The sequence below is a fragment of the Antechinus flavipes genome, chromosome 4, assembly GCF_016432865.1.
Source record: "Antechinus flavipes isolate AdamAnt ecotype Samford, QLD, Australia chromosome 4, AdamAnt_v2, whole genome shotgun sequence".
In the NCBI taxonomy this organism is placed as follows: Eukaryota; Metazoa; Chordata; class Mammalia; order Dasyuromorphia; family Dasyuridae; genus Antechinus; species Antechinus flavipes.
Genome location: NC_067401.1, coordinates 429,613,904 through 429,635,837, shown reverse-complemented (window position 1 = coordinate 429,635,837; position 21,934 = coordinate 429,613,904). Strand labels below are relative to the sequence as shown.

Below are 21,934 nucleotides of genomic sequence, written 5' to 3'. Positions count from 1 at the left end.
CCTTTGAGAGCAGGGATTATCTTCTGCCTTTCACTATATCCTCTATTTTTAATTAAACACATTGTGGCATATAGTAAGTGCTGAATAATATTTGTTGAATGGCTTGTCTTGAAGAAGTCACTCTTCCTGTACAGGTCTGTTTGCTGACCTACAAAATGGAAGGATTGGTGCTCTTCTTTAATGTGCGGTGGCTAAGTTATCCTTTTCAAGACAGAATATAATGCTGTATAGTGTATGTAGTGTTCTCATAGCAACATAGACTTGCGCATGTGCAGATGGAGAGGTAGTTTGAGTTAAGATATGAAAAATGGAAAGTCTCAACATTTTTATGTAGGTAACAAAAACATTTCTTTTTCAGCTAGATCAATAAGAAGCATTGCTCATAGGCTGTGCATAAAAAAAAACCACTGTCAGACAAGTGACTTAAAACTTTTTTTCTTTCTCGTACAGGTGCAAGTGGCATGAAAAAAATGACATTCTGTTTTGTGCTTTGGCTGTCTGCAAGAAGATTGCGTAAGTGCAGAATTTGGGAGGGGCTGTCCTGGGTATGTTTTTGTCCTAAATTATAGGGTCTTTTCTTAAGCTGCCTCTTGCTAGCATTCTGGAGAGTTGAACAGTCTTAAGCCTTTGCTAACCACCAGGGCTGCTTTTTGTTCCTGCTGCTCATTAGCTACTCTCACTTACTTGTATTTTTCTCTCTCCCTTGCTTGCCCCAGACCCTGGCAATCTTGACAAAATATATGGGAAAGCCTGCAGTTTACTAAGTCTTCTTCACTGTGTAGGGTAAGGAGAGGACAGGATCTTGTTTTCTGAAGGATTCTCTCTCTGAAAGCTGTTTTAGGAATTTGGAGATTTTCAAAAAGGAATGTAATTTCTTCTGAAGGTTTTTGCACAAATTTGTTCTCAAATTCTTTTCTGTTTTTATGTGCATAGCATCTAGAAGTCACATGGTGCTTTGGCTTTTAGGGTCATCTTGGTGAAGGGAGAGCATCTTTTAGTTATTGGAGGGAATTCAAAGGCCTCATATTAGCAGATCATAGGAATCAGCAGGGTGTGGATAACTCTGATGAGCATGTGTCCTATTTTAGCTGGGTGGTTTAGCTGATGGTGCCTCTGGCTGTGGACAGGATATACCATCTTTGCTACACTGTGTCTTTCCTGCACCACTGTTACTGAGCCAACTGACTCAAGTTTTCATGAATTTTGCTTCAGATCTTAAGGAAGAAGTCTCTTTAATGTTTATACTGTTATACTAACTTTTCATTCCTAGAAAATTTAATTTTTTAAAGTTACCTGACTAACAATTTGAACCAGATCTTACACATTTCACTTTGAAATGCTTTTCAGAAGCTTTTTTTTCCTCATTTGAAAACAGCTTTCTCATTGAAACTGTTCTGGGTAGAGGCTTCCCCTTTACCATTGAACAGGTTCATTTGCACATTGCTATATACAATAAAACACCAGCATTATAGAATTGATATCTCCTTAGAGGTTATTATAATACTATCTTACATACTGTGGTATGTTTTCTATATATAAATCTAGGAATATATAGCCTTTTAATATTCAGGTTTCTTAAGATTCCTACCTTTTGAAGTTGCTATGTGATATTTTTATTTTATTTTTGAGATGTTTACTTTTAGTTAGAATATGGAGCTGAGCATGGTGGTTACATTCCTGTTGTCTCTTTTGATGGGAAGATTGAAGCTGGGGAATGGCTTGAGCTCCGGACTTTTGCCTTAAGGGAAAGCCAGTTCCGGTCCACACTTGAGTCTGGGGTCGATGTGATGACCCCAGACACTGGGCAAACAGGGTGACAACAAAGCCGCTCAAAGCTTTTGTGTCTTTCAGAAGTGGAACTAGGCCCCTGACAAGCCTTTGTGTTTCTAGCCCAAGACTGGGAGACCTGTTCTTCCCCCAAAAGAGGCCATCTGTTGGAATCTCTCCAGTGTCATCCCAACATGTGTCTGTCCAGCCTTCTCTTGGAAGATGGTGATGGGCCTTTGAAGGCAGCCTCAGTCTATCCGCGAAGCATTATTTTATTATCATTTTAATATTTGTTATATATGAAATCTTTCTCTCTGATTTTAGCCTGCTGTCTCTGCTTTTTGTTCTTTGAGAGTAAGAAAAATTAGCCTAATTCCTTTTCAACATAATCATATCTGAAAGCTGCTCTCCTATCCCTCCTCCATCTTACAGCATCTTTCCTTGACTCCCTCACCACTGAAGACTTGTCATACTAATTTGAAACAATTGAGGACTGTGCTCCCTTTCTTATCTCATATTATTCACACAGCTTTCCTGTTTTCTTCCTTGTCTTGCATTAAAAAATAGCTTTTCTTGCTAGGCAGACCCCTCTGCATACACCCTTGCTTTATCTCCCTGTCTTCTCCAAAAGATTGCACCTGTTATCATTGCCCTTTCTTTAGTGTTCCATCTTTGCTGGTCTGTGGATTCCTCTTCCATTGCCAACACATATACCCCTATTTTCTTTGCCAACTTAGAAAAAATACAAATTCTCACTTCATCTGACTGTTCTTGCGACCTATCATTCTTTGGAAAACCCCCTGTAATTGGAGCTTCTGTTCCTTTCTTCTTGTTCTTCACTTACTGAAATCTAACCTCCAGCCTTATCCCCTTTTTCCCATATCTTCACTTTATCTGAACTTTACTATGACTTTGGAGGGTCCTGCCATCCTCCCAGTCCTCTGTGTTTACTGCCTCTGTCATTCTCAGCTCCTCACATCACACATATTTGATCTATTCTTTCTTGTTTCCACCCTCATACTGTTTCCCACCTGTGTCCCTTTCTCTTTTATAGCTGCCACTCTTGTGTGGGTCCCATCACTTGGACTATTGCAAGAGCCTTCTGCTTAGTCTTCCTCTCCTCAGCTGCCAAAGCGATCACACGCCTCAAGAAACTCCTTTGGCCCTTTTTGCCTTCAAGATAAAATATAAAATGATCTTTGATGTTTAAACCTTTTCACTACCCAACTTTTTACCTTTTCAGTTTTCTTACACTTTATTCTACAGTCAAACCATATTGATCCATATACTGATCTTTCACATTATCTCATTTTAGCCTATATATATAGAGAGAAAGAGACAGAGACAGTGAAAGTGAGCAGTATATGTAGCATATTTCCAGGAGTTAATATTTTGGGAGAATCCATCTATTTTTTTAAAACCAGGGCCATTTTGTAATACCTCTTCTTTTCACATATATTTCCAAAATTATAGATAGTGGTTTATCAAATACATCTACATTGTATTCTCCCACTCTCAGTATACTGGGTTTAAGTATATTTGATGACTGGGACTCATCAGTGATAGCAACATGCTCTCTTAACTCATTTATCTTGGGTTTTAATTCCCTTTTGATCATTTTTGAGCTAGCCTTTTCAGGGTGAATATTTTCCTTGTCGAAGGGGTGGGCGGGAGAGAGTCCTACTTCCTGTTATGGTTTTTGACTATCCTTTCCACCTTGTGTAATGATCCTGTTTCATTTGAGTTCTACATTTGCAGTTTCAGCTGGTTCTGAGCTTTAGTGTTCTTATGATACATTCTTTTAAAAAAGTTTTTTTGCATTTAGCCCGTTTTCTCTCATCCTTTATTTTCTACAGTATCTTTTAAAAGCCTGAGTTGGTGAGTTCTCAGTACCTCCATGTGGTATCTTTAAACCCTTTTTTCCCTCATCAGAATTCTTTGTGTTTTTGTTGTTACAACTTGGTGATTTTGTATTCCACCCATCTTGGAACAGTTCATTTCTTGTAAATTTAGGCCATGGAGTACTACTTATCTTTTTTCTGAATTTCTTGAAGTCTCTTTTCTCACAAATCTAGGGTCTACATGCTCAGTTTTCATATTTTTAAAGAGAATGAATTTTGAGAGAATTGATATAAATGGTGATTTTCTAACATTGGACTTTTTTTCTTTTAAAGATATTGCATCAGTAATTCCCTAGGTACTCTTTTTGGAATTCCACTCACAGAAGCTCATGTACCACTGCAGGATTATGAAGCCAGTAACAGTGTAAATCCCAAAATGGTGGTACTGGATGCAGGACGTTTCCAGGTAAGTGTGTTATAAAACTCATAGAGAGGAATCAAAACACCTCTAAAAGACAATTAGTCATCTAGACTTGATTTTCAGCTCTGAAGTTCTGATTAGAGCTTTTTCTTTTCTCTTAAATGTTTTTTCTAGATGTAAGAACTTGATCTTTTAGAGGTCATATGTCTTTTTTATAGACTCTTCTGCCATCCCTCATCCCTTCTTTTAATCTGGTTTTTCAAATCAAAATATACATTCAATTATATTTTCCTTTTCCAAAAAGAACTAGAGGTATAAGCAATCTATAAATGTTTAGGATTCCAGTGGGTATTTCATTTTGTCTAAATATGGTTCTTCACAATGTTCTTGTGGTACATTTAAAGTAATGCCACACTGATAAAAAAAAAAAAAAGAGCATTGCGGGTGAGCATTGATGTAAAGAATTTAACTTGTCTATTTTCCTTCCTTACAACCCATTTCATGCTACTAATGGGTATTTGAGACTGTTGCAAAGTATGAGTCTAAGCAGAGGAATTCTCTGCTGGATTAGAATCTGAATTTAATTCAAAGTCCATAAATGGAAATAATTTGAAATTTAAATATTTTGTTATATACATTTACCACAACCAGATTTGCTTATGAGCTGCTTGTAGATAAAAGTTATATGCTGATAAAGAGATCTGGGATGCTGAAGCATTTTGGGGGATTTTACCCAGTACTCAGTCATGTTATCATGAACAGACCAAATGCTATTTAGCAATTAATAAGTTAAAAAAAAAAAACCTCAGCCTGATTGCTTACTTCCTCCCCTCTCCAAGAACAAATCAGTAATCCCATTCTTCTGTCTTATAGAAACTAAGAGTTGATAGTCCTCCTTTTTCAAACTCTTCTCATCAAGAACAAAGATCCAACACATCCACTTGTAAGTAATTTACATTATGGAGGGGACGATGGAAGGGGCCTTGGTAATGAGATTACATGTTTGCCTCCAGTTTTTTAGATCTCAGTCACAAGAAGTCCATCTTAATTGGTCAGTCCCAAATATAGAACGTGTTCTCCAGTTTGGAAGGGGACTTTTTAAATTAGAGAATGATGTTAAGATTTTTTTCCTTTTCAAAAATATCTAATTTGGTGATTTTGATAGTACACTAGACAGTCTGGACATAAGATCTCTATATCTAGACCTATTCTCGAGCTCCAATCCTATATCACAGATTGGCTGTGAGACATGGTCAGCTGCATGTTCCATGGGCATCTCGAATGCAGCATCTCTCCAAACAACTCATCTCTCCTTCTCTCCACAGAACTCCATCCTTGGTCCTACCTTGTCAGTTTCTGTTAGTTTTCTCCCTCTTCCCAGCAAGTGGCTTCCCAGCCACATCTTCTACCTGTCCCCTTATCTTCCCTTACACATTACACTTCCCTTCTTGCCTCTAGTCTGTGTGAGTGTGCTGCCTGTTGTTCTCCCTGCCCTGGTCTCTCCTTTTGACAAATCATTCTCCCCATAGAAATCTAAAGCTTGGGGCTGACCATGCTACTCTCCTTACATCGAGATTCGGGGCACAAACTACTCTGTGTGACGTTTGAAGCTCTTCATGAGTGGGTTCCCACCTGCCTTTTCACAGTTACTCTTTTCTTGCATTTCTGAACCCCGTTATCCAGTCAGACCAGGCCATCTCCTATCTCTCTGTTCTTTTGCACCAGCTTCCATTCGTGACCCTTAACTCTCCATGTTTTTAGCTTTCTTCAGATCAGCTCAGGAGTTGCCTTCTCCTTGAAGTCTTGCCCAAGTAGTAGTTCTAAAATGAATGGCCTAACAGTTCTTTGAGAGCCCTTGGTGCTTTTAGCAGTCACAATTTGGATATAATAATGATGTATCATATTTCATAAACAATCTAAAGCTTTCCCACTAGAACCTAGAGACACTAAAGCATTACCTGACCATTATTAAATTTCAGGCAACATTGAACAAAACTGGCATAGTAGAATTGCTTGACCACCTTTGTATCCCAGATTGGAATTACTATTCAATTCCAAGAGAGCAGGATACTCAGAGTTGGGAATCTCCTCTGCTGTTCTCCTTCATTTTGTGACTGGCTCCAGAGGCTCCTCCATTTACCCTCACCATTTGTAGTTATTTTAAGGGACAAAGAGGCAGCTCATCAGAAGAGAAATCCTTCTCTAGTCAAAGAATAGAGTTGTTTGATTTTTTTTCTCCTTGTGTTTTCGTTCTCCTAGGTGACTATCCATCTGGGGTGAAAACCACTGGCAAAACAAGCAATGTTCGGGGAAGAGGGATCACCCGTCTGCTGGAGAGCATCTCCAATTCCTCTGGCAACTTTCAGAAGCTCCCAAACTGTGAGACTCCACTCGCTCCTTATGTGCCCCAAAAGGAGGAGTGCAAATCTTTCTCCTCCTTATCCTAAAAATAGGATCTTTTTCAGTTTCTGCAAGAAGCAGCAGGCCCTAAGCCCCTTCCATAATCAGTACACTTGAGCAAACAAATCTTCACATTGATTTTTCTTCCCACTGGAGAAACTTTAATTTGGAAAGAAATCCTGTTCTTAAATTAAAACTTGTTTGTAATTTGGGAAGGAATTGACAGCTTTGTTTGTTTTATTATTAATACTAGAGCATTTTATTTTCTGAATGTATAGTGGGAATAGTATTAAAGTTTGATGTGGTGTATAAGAGAGCAAACACAAGCCAGATCTGTTGTTTTAAGAAGAAAGGACGTGGATTTGGGGACAACTTTATAAATATGCTTTTGCCTGTGCCATTAGAATAAATAGATGCCTGTCTTATCATGGAAGTGAAAACAGTGTTAATGTTCTCTTTTCCCCTTTAAACATGTGAAGCCATAGCTCTCAGTAGGCTCTTGGCATCCCCTTCTCATTGTGAATATCCAGGACGGGTCCTCACAGAGGAAATGCTGGCACTTGAGTCTTTAAGATGCGAACTTTGGCAATGCAGAGAAGATTTATTATTAGAATGGAACATTTTGTTCATAGACAAACTAAGATTTTTATGCCTTTTGAAGTCTTCTGAAAATAGTGTCCTTTTTGCATATATTCACACCTTGGTTTTTTTTTTTTTTTGAGCCCATGGCAGATTAGTGGGGGGTCTCTATGCCTCAGTTTGTGGTCCAGGTAACAAGCATAGTTAATGCATACGAGAGTCAGAACTGGGCCTTGAATTTCTGAAGCGTTCTGCATGGTATGGGCTATAGATCAGAGAGGATCACTTGAGACAAAATTCTGAAGGACCCTGTAATTTAAATTCGCCCCTGGGTACCAAAATTTTATGAAAACAGAGGAAATGATATTCCTCCCATTTTTATAGTCTGTGCCTTGGGAAAAGAGTTACAGATGATGTTCTTGCAACCATTTTCTAAACCTGCTATTCTACAATCTTTAGGTTACAGTAGACTGAGAAGTCAGATGATCCAGATATTCTCTTGCTTCTAAGGATCACCTTTTTTCTCACATAAATGGGACAGCAGTCAAGTATGGTGGATGAGTGAATGGAAAAAAAGTATTAAATTATTAAATGCTTACTGTTGTGCTAATAATGAGATACAAATAAAAAAATAAGCTTTGCTTTTAAGAAGCTTATATTCCAATAGAGGGAAATAACACACTTAAGAAGTTTGGACTGAAAGTCAAATGGAAAAGCTGAGGGATCCTGGGGAGAGCCACAGCAAAGAGAATAATATTCATCTCTGGTGTTATTTCCATTGATAAAACCAGTTCTACTTCTGATGCATAACTATGTAAGCCATTTAACACATGAAGCTCAGGGAAAACATTTTTTTCTCTCAGTGAATTCCTAGCCTTTCCACATAGTGAAATAGAGAGTTTCTGTGGGAAGATACTATTCTTAAAGTATCAGGAAAATGCATCTTTAAAAATTTAGGTTAAATTAAAATTGTAGGTTAAAATAGTCTAAAGTCAACTTTATCTAAAAGTTATGTTAGCATTATTTGAAATGGAATTCCCAGTACAAACAAGGGTGTAAAACAAGTATTCCCACACACCTTACTCTTAATCAACATAGCTTTAGAAATGATTAGAACAAAATTAACTATACAAATATTTGAAAGAAGACAAAATTATCCTTATTCGCAAGTGACATGATGCCCTACTTAGAAACAAATAGTTTTTGAAAAATAGCAAGATAGAAGAGACAAAAACTACCAGCATCTCTATATAGTACTAAGAGTTAATGTTAAGAAACAAGAACCTCCAGGTAATAAAGTAAACATCAAAAAGATTATGTGCCAAAGCTCATGTGATTTACTCAGTGAGTGCCACCTCCAAGCTATTTTATTCTTCATATGTGGTTCAGACCAGTTTGGTTCTTCAATTTTTTTGCCAATAAGCAGGTAGTAGACCCCCACCTTGACTTTTTTACACTTCTTTCTACTTACCTTTCAGTAGGTACACTGGCACCCTGCAGAGAGGGACAATCCCCTCAATAGCCTCTGAGGAAATTATTATATTGCATGTAGCACAGTATAGTAATTAATGGTTATAATGAGCCAGATGCATCTGAATAGGTCAAATTATGTTTTTTCCGCCCTGCTTAAAAAGGGCAGGGCATTATGTAATTTCCATCAAAATAAAACTAGTTTTGGTACTTAAAATTACTTATGTGTAATACCTTATTTCCTAGATGGTTCTGGATAATAAAGTTTGTTTAAAATACAAAAGACCTTATGCTAAAACGAATGTGAGTATTGTGGGCTTTGTTTTGTTTTGTTTTTAATCAGTGTTCTGTGATTAAGGTTGGAATTACATTGTAGCTTGTAATTAGCTTACTATTTAGGGAAAAAAATTTAAGCCAGGCCACTGTCTAGAATAAAAACTAATGTTTTAGCTTATACTCTATTATATATATGTATGTACACACACATTTTTGGTTTATCTGTGATTTTATAGTCTAGGTAGAAGCAGCATTACCTAGTAGGTAAAACACTGGGTTAGATTCAAGAACATCTGGTTCTGTTGTTACTTTTGATACTTAATAGCAGAATAACCCAAAGCCATTCACTTACCATTTGGATACCTCAGGAAGTCCTCTGTCATTTAATTTCTGCATCACCCAAGTTTGTCTCAGTGATTGTGGCAAATGACATTTACATGACACTCATCTGAATTGAGGACATTCTCATACCTACAAAATTATAGATCTGTTGCATACTGGCAATTAATGTACACAGTATTAACAGCTTAAATTGACAATGCTCTTGAAAGTAGCTATTACCATTTACCCCATTTATAGATGAGGAAACTGAGGATAATAGGTTAAATGACTTGGCTTTCTGATCCCTGGATTCAAACACTTGGTCTGCTGACTCCCAAACCAGCCCTCTACCATGTCTCACCTTGCCCCTGTATAACTGGTATCTGATGAGCATTTCCTAAGAACAAGTACATACACTGCCATTTGACCTTTACAAAGTAGGTAATGCTTGTATTATTTCACAGATGAGGGAACTGCTGTTTTGAGAGGTCACATCTTACAGTGATGAGTGATGAATCAAAAACATAAAATCAGGTTGCCAGATTGCTCCAAGTCCAGGACTCCTTCCACTAAACCACCATGTGTATTTATACATAAGTGAATCTGGTGTGGACAGCATATCCTGGTGGGAAAATTTGTAAACAAGAAGATCTAGATCTTCTATACAATAAGTTGTGGCATTGAAAATACGGCATACCCTCTAAGTCTGATCCTGTCAGCAAGGGGATTGGATTCATTGAGCAGCTGAAGACCCATGCACATCTATCTTACATTGTTAAAGACCACACCCAAGTGTGAAAACCAGAAAGCCTATAAAGGTTAAAAGGGACTGCACCATCAAGGGGCGGGTCAGTTCTCAGAAGGCCCCCACAGTGGTGAATCATAACATACTTGAAAGAATTAAAGGCAAATCAGCCTTTACTGACCCAGATGTTGCTTGTGGATTGGAATGAAATAAATTGGAGACAAGAGGAGGGAGGTCAGAATGCACTTATTTCCCAATCTCCTTGTATTGTTATCATCCTCTCACATGAAAGGATCTCTTCTGCTGGTCAGAATTAGATCCCCAGCAGCCGCTAGCAGGTGGCTCCCATAACATTAAACACATGATTTGACTAGCCTTGCTTGGTCTCCCTTGCTGGCTCATCCATATCATGCCCACTTGCTGGATATTCCCCATTCTAATCTGTATCCCCCTGTCTTCTGTACTTTTTCTCTTGGAAACCTCATTGGTCTCCTGTTCTATTTTCCACTATACAAATGACTGCTAGATCTAAATATCCAGTCCCTGCTGGACTTCAGTCTTGCATCACCAGTTAGTTACTTTCTGAACACTTGGACATCATGCATACATATTTGAATCTCTGAGTCCATTAATTCTCTCAGGATTTGTGGGTACCATGCTTAATCATAAGTGCTCTAAAATCATGGTTGTTTATTATAATGATCTGAGTTTTTAAATCTTTCAAACTTTTCCCCCAATAGTATTTTAACTGTAAATTATTCCTGTTGTTCAGTTCATACTGTCAGCTCATATAAGTTTTCCCAGATTTCTCTGAAACGGTCACCTTCATTATGTCTTTATAGGATGATATTTTATTTATGTCAACAATTCTCATCAAGCATTAAACTCTTACCCTGGGCCAAACACTGAGTATGTATAGTATGTATGTGTGTACGTGTCTATATAGACATACACACATACATGTATTTTTTTTTATTATGAGCCCTGTTTTTTTTTCTTGCTTTGATCTCTTTAAGGCTTAGACCTAGTAGTGGTATCTCTGGGTCAAAGAGCAGACACAGTTGACTCTGGGGGTTATAATTTTTAATTGCCTTTGAGAATGACCAAAATGATTCACAGGTCACCAACAGTGTGTTAATTTTACCCTCACAGCCCCTCTAACATTTTTTCATTTTCCTTTTTTGTCAACTTTGATAGCCAGCTGGGTATGAAGTAAAATATTAGAGTTATTTTAATTTCCATTTCTTTTAATTATTAGTGGTTTGGAGCATTTTCTATGTCAGTTGACATTGGATTTCTTTTTTTTGAAAAGTGTTCATATTCTTAGCTCTTATTCTTATACATTTGAATCAGTTCCCTATCCTACCCATGCTCCTTTATGTGCTTTTCTTCTAAGGTTAGCTGCAATGCTTTTAGTTTCCTTATACTAATAACTTTATTTTTCAAAATAAGATATGAGTTGTGATTCACATTCAGTCCCTGTAGTCCTCTCTCTGGATATAGATGGCTCTTTTCATTACAAGTCTATTGGAAATTGCCTGAATCACCTCATTCTGGAAAGAGCCACATCCATCACACTTGATCATCATATTATCTTCTTGTTGCTATGTATTTGATTCTGCTCACTTCACTTAGTATCAGTTAAGGTAAGTCTCTCTAGGCCTTTTTGAAATCAGCCTCATCATTTCTTATAAAACAGTAATATTCCATTATATTATATTCATATACCATAACTCATTCTGCCATTCCCCAACTGATGGACATCCAGTCAGTTTCCAGTTCCTTGCCACTACAAAAAGGACTGCCACAAACATTTTTGCACATGTGGGTCCCTTTCCCTTTTTATGATCTCTTTGGGATAGAGACACAGCTGGATCAAAGGGGTGCAGAGTTTGATAGTCTTTTGGGCATGGTTCCAAATCGTTCTCCAGAATGGTTGGATCATTTCACAACTCCACCAGCAATGTCCCAGTTTTCCCACATCCCCTCCAACATTTATTATCTTTTCCTCTCATCTTAGCCAATCTGAGAGGTGTGAAAGAGTACACCTCAAAGTTGTCTTAATTTGAATTTGTCTAGTCAGTGGTGTTTAAAGCATTTTTTTCCCTAAGACTATATAGATGGCTTGAATTTCTTCATCTGAAAACTATTTATTCTTTCCCTCTGACTATTTATCAATTGGGGTATGCCTTGTAAATTTGAGTCAATTTTCTATATATTTTAGAAATGAGGATTCTGTCAGAAACACTGGATGTAAAGATTTTTCCCAGCTTTCTGCTTCCCTTCTACATTGGTTTTATTTGTGCAAAACCTTTTTAATTTAATATAATCAAAATTATCCATTTTGAATTTCAGAATGTTCTCTAGTTCTTCTTTGACCATAAATTCCTCCCTTCTACATCGATCAGGGAAGTAGACTATCCCTTGATCTCCTAATTTGCTTATAATTATACCCATTATACCTATATCTTGAACCCATCTTGGCTTAGGGTATTAGATGTTGGTCAATTTGGCTTCTAGTTCTTAAATTTCTTCTTTATTTTTCTTTAATTTCTTTAAATTTCTTAAATAGAATTTGTCTTACAAATCTGAGATCTGGTACTACTAGACCCATTTTCTTCTCATCTTTTTTTCATTATTTCTCTGTTCCTCTAGTTTTATTGTCTTTTCCCCACTCTATGAAATTATTCTTTGGTAGTTTGCTTGATATAGCACAGAATGAGTAAATTTAAACAATTTTTAATTTATTGACTCAGCATGCACATGAGCAATTAATTCTTCAGTTATTTAGGTTTGTATTTCCATAGATAGCATTTTGTATTCATATACTTCCTGTGTATGTTTGGCAAGTAGGCTCTCTGGTGATTTATACATTTTGATGTTATTTTAATTGGAATTTTTATTTTTTGCTGGGTTTTGTTGGAAATACTAATAATTTATGTGGATTTATCTTATGATCTGCAACTTTGCTGATGTTGCAATTAATTTTTAGTGAAATCTAGAGTTCTCTAAGTAAACTATCTTATCTGCAAACAAGAAAATGATAATTTTGTTTTTTTCTTTGCATATGCTTATTCCCTCAACTTCTTTTCTTTTTTTGTCCTCTTCCTATAACTAAATATTTTTAATATCCTATCAAATATTACTATGACAATGGTCATCTTTGCTTTGTTCCTGAACTTTTACAAAAAGGCTCTTAATTTGTCTCCATTCCATATAATTTTGGATCTTGGTTTTAAATATATTTATCATGCCGAAATAGAAATGGGTATTGAATCCTATTAAAAGTTTTTCTGCATCTATTAGTAAAAACCTATGATTTTTATTGTTATGAATATAGTCAATTTTGTTGATCCTTTAATACTGAATAAACCTATGTATTCCTGAAATAGATGTGCCAGTTAATGTTAAACGATGTGTTAAGAGGCTTCCAAGAAAGGAGAAAATCACTTCTGGCAGTGGGAAATGGGGAAAACTTCATGGAAGACTTGGCTTTTGGACTTATGTAGGTTTTCCTGCAGTGGTATTGGGAGGGCACTGCTGACAGCCGTCTCAGAGGTCAGTCACAGTGCTACCGGGTGTGAGTTTAGATAAAGACTTGCCATGAGGCTGGAACCCAGGACACTTTGAACTCTCTCTCTGGCTTATGTCCCATTGATTTTAGGAAGAATGACTTTGAAAGAGGCACTTTACAAGAGGGCTTTTTGTTAAGAGACTTGATCTTAGGCAGGGCAACATTTTAAATGGAAGCAGGACTAGAAATGTCTTTGATACAATACTGGGGAGTGAGTGATCAAGAAGAAACAATTTACTTTCACTGTGGTATATTTGACTTGGCCAAATATCTTTATGACATATTTTTGTGGTCTTTCTGCTGATAGTCATTTTAAATATTTGCATCATTGTTTAATAGCAATGTTCATCAGTAGTTGTCTTTTAATCTCATTTTATTCTCCCTGGTGGAGATATCAAGATCTCTTTGTATTATGGAAGTAATTTGGTAGGACATCTTCTTTTCCATTTTTTTCAAACAATTTATAAAATTATGGAATTAAGAATATTTTGAATATTTAATAGGAGACCCATCTTGTCTCATGGATTTTTTTTTTGGGGGGGGGCTCAATTATGGCTTTCCAGTTTCTTTTCATGAGATTGGGTTATTTAAGATCTCCGTTTCTTGTTTTGTTTAGTCTGGACATTCTATAATTTCATAATTATTCATCCATTAATTTAGATTGTCAGTTTTACTGATATTTAATTGAGCTAGTAGTTTCTAATAATTTCATTTATTTTTTAATTGTTGTAAATTTACCCTTTTGATTCTGATAATTTGGTAATGGTTCATCTTTTCTACTGCTTTTTTTCCTTAAAAAAACTTAGCTCCTAATTTTACTTACAAATGTAATCTTTTTTTTTTTCCTTTTCATCTCTTCAGTTAAAAAAAATTCTACTCTGAACTTGAGTTTTAAAATTTGTTTGTTTTCTAGTTGTTGATTTGATCTTTTTCTTTTGTAGATGAATTCATGTTTTCCCATAAATGCTCCTTGTTCCAGATTTCCCTTTTTCTGTCAAAGGCACCACCCTTTTTCTAGTATCAAAAGTCATGACATTGGCAGTATTAATAACTTTTTGCTCCCTCTCACCCCATGTAGATAATCAGTTTTCAGATCTTGCCATTTTTACCATCTTTTGCATCTGATCCTCCTCACTATGCTCAGGCCCTCATCACTTTTTGCTTAGGTTATTGTAGTAGTCTATTGATTAGGCAGATAGGTAGTGTTCTAGTTAGAGATTGGGCCCTAGAACCAGTTCAAGTGCCATATTCTGTACGAGACCTTCTTTGATGCTCCTATCTGCCAGTGTCCTCCTTCCCAAACTATTTTCTATTTAGCTATTTTTATATGTTTGTACTTTTCTGTCCAATTAGACTGAGCTCATTTAGAGTAGGAATCATTTTATTCTTTATACATCTATCTTGGCTACCAATATAGTGTCTAGCGTATAGTAAGCACTTATTAAACATTAGATGAGTGATAAAAGTGATAACTCTATTCTATTATCAGGCCATGGGTGGAAGCTTAGATTCCAAGACTTATGCAAAAGCAGTAATAGCTCTCTTGTATTAGTATCAGTATCAGTAGAGAGAAACCACTGATGAAATTATAGATTTCTGAAGTATTGAATCACAATATATAATTATGGGAATATTGTGGTTTGATTGGGAGAGTCAATAAATATTAAAAGACTTCTTCAACTCCTCTTCATTCCAGTGCCTTCCCTGTGCTAAATATTTCCTATTTATCCTGAATATAGCTTGTTTTGTTTATATTTGTTTGCATGTTGTCACCCCCATTAAATTGTAATCTACTTGAGAGCAGTAACTATTTTTGCACTTTATGTGTCTCTCTTACTTAGCAAAGTGTCTAGCATAAAGAATGTATTTTAAAAGTATTTATGGATTGATTAATGTAAAATGCTGAATAATGGTAAATGCTTGTATTTTACTTGGAAACAAATACTTATACATTTGTTTTTGGACAATTTTCTCTTTCAAGGCTTTTGACTGATACCAAGTTGGGTGGTTGTAACTAGTCCCCCTGCTGTCTTTCCATCTTCTTACGCTTTTCTTCCCTCACATAGCTGTAATTCAATGATACACCAGCCTCCATACCGTTCTCATCAAAGACATCATCTCCCCTTTCCTCATTTTCACTGACAGTATCTCATATCTGGAATACTCTCCTCCCCTCCTCATCTCCACCTTACTGATTTTTACAAGTCCCTTCTTAAAAGTCTTACACTGTGTAAAAGTTCATGTCAGCTAGATCCTAAAACTGTAGCCATTTGAATTATGTTAGAGTGAATGAGAAAAGAGATGAGTAATTTGTAATGGGTGTGGCTCCATATGAGCTTATTTTCTTCTTTAATAGCCAAGTGATATTCCCCTTTTACTCAACTCTTAAGAATTCTTTGAACAGTGAATAATTTTATATTCTCCAAAGTTTGGTACATTGCTTTGTGTTTTCCACTTGAAAAACTAAATGAAATCATAATCTTCAGGACCACTGTTTCTCCTTTAGGAATTGAAAGAAAACAGTTTTTATGGACAGTGAAAGGTTTGCTATTCCTTTGATCCATGAGCTATCTCATCCAAATTCAGTGTTATGATAATTACATTGATTGTTTTTGCTTTATCTCAGAGACATAGTATGTCTCTGTCATTGTACTCTCTGCCAAGCCCACTGGCACAGAGTGCATTAGGCTCCAAAAGTTTATTTGAGAGCCTAAAATGAGCTGTTCTTTCAAAGATGACGAAATTCCTTTAAATCCCCCTTCACTTGCCTTCTTTATATGAGAAGTGCAAGCAAGTCCCTAAGGACTTTGCTTTCTTTTGGGTGTTGGCTGGGAAGCCAGAGCAATGAGCAGACCTCCTCTGTCCTAATTTGTGTAAGCAGTTTCCTAATTGCACCAAGTAAAAGATATAGAATCACAATGATTAGAGCTGAAATATTATCATTCTCATTTTAAAGATGAGGAAATAGATCTAGACAGGAAACATCATGGTTCATTGGAAGGTGCTAAATAAGAAGTCAGAGAATCTAAGTTTGATACTGGGCAATATATTCTGCCTCCTTGGGCTTCAGTTTCTTTATTTAGAAGACGAGGTGGTTCTAAAAGTTTCAGAAGTCTCTTTGATATCAAACTGTTTAAGGGGCATATCTTATACAATGTGATTTTTCCTAAACTTCTGTAATGTTTAATTTATTCCTCTTTTAGAGTCTTTGTCACATACTGTCTAGGTTATTGGTATCCATGATAATTGTATCTGATTGAGTTTTATTTTTTTTTAATTTCCTGCACTCCTAATACAGTAGCTGATATATAACCATAGGTGCTCAGCTATATTTTAAATGAGTAATTCCCAGTGTGAGCAATGGAAAAGCAGTTAATAAAAAAATTTTCACCACAAGTCTAAAAGATAAATCAAGAATGAGGTGATTACAAAAGAATTGAGCACTTGGCAAAAGTTATTATTCAGTAACTAGGTTTATATGATGTCAGAGTCAACTTGTAAAGAAAATAGCTGAAAGATAATTGAGAAATGTTAAGGATTACTCTATACTTTGTTACCCACAACATGTTATATATAACCAAGTTTCTAAATAGAAGATTATGCAGAGCATTCATTTTTTCTTGGAATCACTCTATGGTGTTTTATTTTGTTGCTAAGAAAAAGACTTGGAAAGACTTACCTGGGATCACCACGCCAGTATCTGTCTGTTTTGGGATATAGCTTCAGCTCTCCTAAAGTATCACATTATTCATAGATACCTTTTTGTTGAGAATTTCCATTAGGAAAGAAATTCATTCCTTCTACCTTCTACCATTTCCCTCCATCCCCTACATAAATTAACCCTTCAATATAATACTTTTGAATAGGAAACTCAAGTTTTAGAAAGAAACATTGAAATTAATATAATCATTTTGTAATTTGTTCTTTCAACACTTAAGACATGAGACTGTTCGAGGCATTGTGTTAGATCCCAAGAGGAGATACAGTAATGAATATGGGATTCTCTGCCCTCATTGAATTTAAAGTCTGGTTGAAGAAATAGGACCCAGATGAACAAAACAAGTAGAGAAAAGGCAAAAAATACTGTAAGACAGCATTTTGGATATGTAATTTTTAGTTGAGTCTATTAGGGAAGAGAAGGCAAGGTTAGGCATAATTTCAGTAGGTGGAAATGGAGGATGGAAGAAGATGGTTTGTTCTAAAGTCAAGGATATATTCAGAGTATAGCAAGAAGTTCAGTTTGACTGGAACATGGGCAAGTAGATAAAAAAAAGTATTTAGACACTAAGAGTTTAATGGGAATGACTTTTGGGCAGCCACTTACTGAATTTCCATAGATGAAACAAATCCTGATACTTTACACATACCCAGCCACAGCATTCTAAAATATGATCTTCTATGGCTCAAAGGCTTGGTAGATAATTTGCAGGATCCGTTTAACCAGCTTTCCTCTTGAGCTCTGATTATCTGTTAAGCATGATTGTGCTTTTTCATTTAGAAGCTAGTTCCTCAATAGAGAAAATAAGAAGCAAGGATGAATATTTTTCTTCCATATAGATCACCAATGACCCAACCCCTGCATGGACAGTGGCCTCTCCCTTCATTCCTTGTACCTCTCCTCGCTCCCAAATGGAACTTGAAACACCTTCTTTTCTCCCTTTAAATCCTTTTCATAAGTCATCCATTTTTTGCCTTATTGATTATTCTTATAGCTTCAGTTCATTTTCATGTTTCTCGTATGTGTTTTTTGGCCTTTATGGTTTATACATCTTTTTGTAATAAAATTTGTTAAAGAGGCCCTTGTGCAGCAACACAGATCTCTACATACTTCCTTCTTTGTTTCTCAGGTTGCATCTCCCATCCTTCTTAAAAGGTAATGGGATCATACTTTTGTACTATCAGCAAATATATTTGCAAAGTAGTTTTTACAGTATTGTTTTTATTTAATAACCAGACATGAAGATGATATGTATTTAATGCTTGGTTCATGATTAGCAGTAGATTAGATACCTGTATGTAGTAAAAGGATTGGAGGAAAAAGTATCTCAGTGTAGCTGGCCTATTTTCTGGGCCCTGTAGGTCAGACCTGAGAGCAGGGTCTGAAAATATGGCACAGAGAAACAGCCCCAAAATGATGCATCAAAGCACAAAATTCCTTTAATCTTTTCATCATAATTTTTGTCTTGTGTTTCCCAGGCTCTTAGCTGTTGTAAAAGGACCCTTTCTTCCCCCCATTATTTGGGGGTAGTTTCAACTTGTGATCTCCTGAGACTAAAACCTAGATCATCTTCCCTGCCACAGGATAGAAATTTTTCTGTTGATTATGAGTAGGTGAAATGATGAAGATCTGAATGATCTGCTGAGATGAAAGGTGTGTCCTGCCTTGATGATCAAGGCTCATAGCATGGCTCCAGTGGAAGGCCACCTGCGGGATCTATTCCCTTGCTAAAGCCTCCTAGTCGAGGAGTTCTAAAAATTCCTGTGTCCCCTTTTTTGATGATAAGGGAACTGGAATAGCTTTTGACTTCCCAGGGAGCAGCGAGAACTTGCCGACACACCAGCTTACCCTAAAAGTGCCTCACAAATCCTTGTCTCCCACTGACACCAAATGGAACAAGTATGGCTTCTTTACCATTAGAACATGATATAAATAAGGACAATAAAAGTTTTAAAAGCCTTTTAACCATAACTCAGTCATTTAGAGTTAATCGTTTCCCCTCTTCTCCCTGATGTAATTTTCTTTATCAGGATATACCAGTGCTTTGTAGAAAGGCTTCAAAATTGCCATTTTTATTACCAAGTTTCCTGGACCCATTAAGACGACATGTTCTTAGCACATCCATTAATGTAAACGTGCCCAGTTCATTTAATTAGGCAACACTGCCTTCCTTCCAAGTCAAAATATTGGTATGATCTGCAGCTCAGAATGATTACAGTTCCTGAGGGCACATTTTAGGAAGGACAGTGACAAACTGGAGAGCATCCAGAAAAGTGGAATCAAAATGGGAAAAAATAAAACAAACAAAAAAGAAAAGACTTCTCACGTGAGGAAAATCCAAAGAAACAAGGGGTGCTTGACAGATATTTCACCATTGTTTTAAAAATCCTCAAGAGTCACCAAACATTGAAGTACCCACTGTGTGCCAGGAACTATGCTAAGTGCCTGGGACTCTTTGAACTCGGGTCATCCTGACTCGAGGCCTGTGCCCCTTTCTCTGAGAAGTCCTAACTCTCCAGGGGCTCGGTCTGATTAAGGAGAGGATGCACAAACAACTATTTTAAATATGTACCCACACATGTAGATGTATGAATGTACACGTTTATTCACAGAGATACATAGGTGGGTTTATGTGTCTGAATGTGTATAAAATGGAGCCATCAGAAGAAAGGCAGCAGCTTTTGAGAGGATTGTAAAGCACTTTTTTCAGAAGGTGAGACTTAGCTGGGACTCAAAGGAAGCTGGGGAAACTTATCTTCTTCACTAGCTATCATCATCTTATATTTCTCCTTAGTGAAACTTCTGGAAATGCTGTTTATTTACTTGGGCGACCACCACTTCAGCTGAGATAGTCTCTCTAGCCAAGATAACCGCTCATCTTTTAAGTGCTAGGTCCACTAGTCTTTTCTCTCCTAACTTTTTTTTTCACAGCCTTGGGCTTTGTTTATCATTCTCCTTGGGTTTTTGTGACACTCTTCTCACTGTTTTCCTTATCTGACTACCTTTCATACGAGTTATCCCCATCAGTTGGGGGTATATCTTAAAATTCTGTCCTGGATTTTATTCTTCTGTGTTGTCATTTGGTAGTCCCATCAGCTCTCAGAGGAATCCCAAGTTTATGTATAGCCCTATTCTCTCCCTTTTTAAAAACATGGAATAGTTCTTTTTTATAATAGCTTTTTATTTTTCAAAATACATGCAAAGATAGTTTTCAGCATTCACCCTTGCAAAAACCTTGTATTCCAAATTTTTATTCCTCCCTCCCCACCTCCTCCCTTTCCTGGACAGCAAGTAATCCAATATAGGCTAAACGTACAATTCTTCTAAATATATTTCCACATTTATCTTGCTGCATAAGAAAAATCAGATCAAAAAGGAGAAAAAATGAGAAAGGAGAAAAAAGTAAACAACAAAAAGGTGACAAAACTATGTTGTGATCCCCATTTAGTCTCCACAGATCTCTCTCTGGAAGCAGATGGCTCTCTCTCACAAATCTATTAGAATTTAGCTCTATTCTCTTAATCCTACTACTTAATCCACTACTTCTTAGATATTCTAAAATGGGTGTCCCATTGTCATCTCCATTCATCAGAGCTGAACTCAATTGTCGTTTCTCCCAAGCTCACTTCATTGTTAATTTCCCTATTTCTCTCAAAGACATCATTTCCTCCAGTCATCCAGGCAGGACCTATGACTGACTTTGGTGCTTAAAAGGGAAGTTGTGGGAGGAACTAGCTGATCAGACTAATTCAGTAGTCCTCAAAGTGTAGTCCAAAGAATTGTTGGGGTCTCTGAAACCCTTTCAGAGGGTCTACAAATTCAAAATTATTTTTTATTTCTAATATAGTAAATAGCTATAAATATAACCCATGTGAACAAAAACTCTGAACAAATCCTCAATAGTTTTTTAACAACATGAAGATACTGAGAACAAAAGTTTGAGAACCGCTGGCCGCTAATTGATCCCTCGGACTTAAGATGCTCTCCATTCCAAGCTATCTTCACTTAGTTCTCAAAGTGATTTTTAAAAGGAATTGCTTTGATACATTTTGTTCTGACATTGTCTAGTTTTTCCCTTGTATCCTTCCCCCAGATCCATCCCTTAAAACAATTTTTAAAAGGAGGAAAAAAGAAGAAAAGAAAAATCCGCTGATATATTGAACCAGGCAATATATTGAAATAGTCTTATGTTAATAACTAATTTTTCATATTCATGGGCCCCAACCTCTGCAAAAGATGGAAAGATGGGGAAGAAGCTATCTTCTCAGATATCTTCTTTGGAACCAACCTTGTTCTTTATTATTTATTTATTTATCTATCTATTTATTTATTTATTTTAGAGAAACACAAAATAAGAAAAAAACATTTCCAAGTGCACAGCAAAACATGAGAACATTCAAAATAAAAAGCGACAAATTTTTATTTCCGGAATGCCTATATAATAAATACTGCACAATACACATAGAGCTGTCCATCTTTTTTTTGCTTCCTTGCAGATTTTCTTTTGATAGCTGCTATGCATTTTTTACTTAATTTTTTTCTACTTCTTCATGCTCCCCTTCCCCTAAGACTACAATTAAGCATGTATATATACACATATATACATAGCTATAATACACATATGAATATGTATACATATACATATATTTACATACATACACAGATATATATATATAAAACCATACTATTCTTATTTCCAAGTTGTATGTTTCTCTGAAGGTGAATTGCATCTTCATAAATCCAAATTTTGGGGCAATTAGATGGCGCAGTGGACAGAGCACCAGCCCTGAATTCAAATTTGACCTCAGACACCTAGCTGTGT

The 21,934-nt window shown here is 36.3% G+C and overlaps 1 protein-coding gene across 1 annotated transcript in view; it reads left to right on the top strand.

Annotated features, from left to right (window-relative positions):
- MAEL (maelstrom spermatogenic transposon silencer) overlaps positions 1–8,763 on the top strand; it is a 29,725-nt gene extending 20,962 nt beyond the window's left edge. The window contains exons 9-12 of the mRNA XM_051999033.1: positions 451–513; positions 3,942–4,074; positions 4,903–4,972; positions 6,289–8,763. Of these exons, the coding sequence (XP_051854993.1) occupies positions 451–513; positions 3,942–4,074; positions 4,903–4,972; positions 6,289–6,476 (454 nt within the window). The 3' untranslated portion in view covers positions 6,477–8,763. The remainder of the gene's footprint in view (positions 1–450; positions 514–3,941; positions 4,075–4,902; positions 4,973–6,288) is intronic.
- Positions 8,764–21,934: the final 13,171 nt, after the last annotated feature.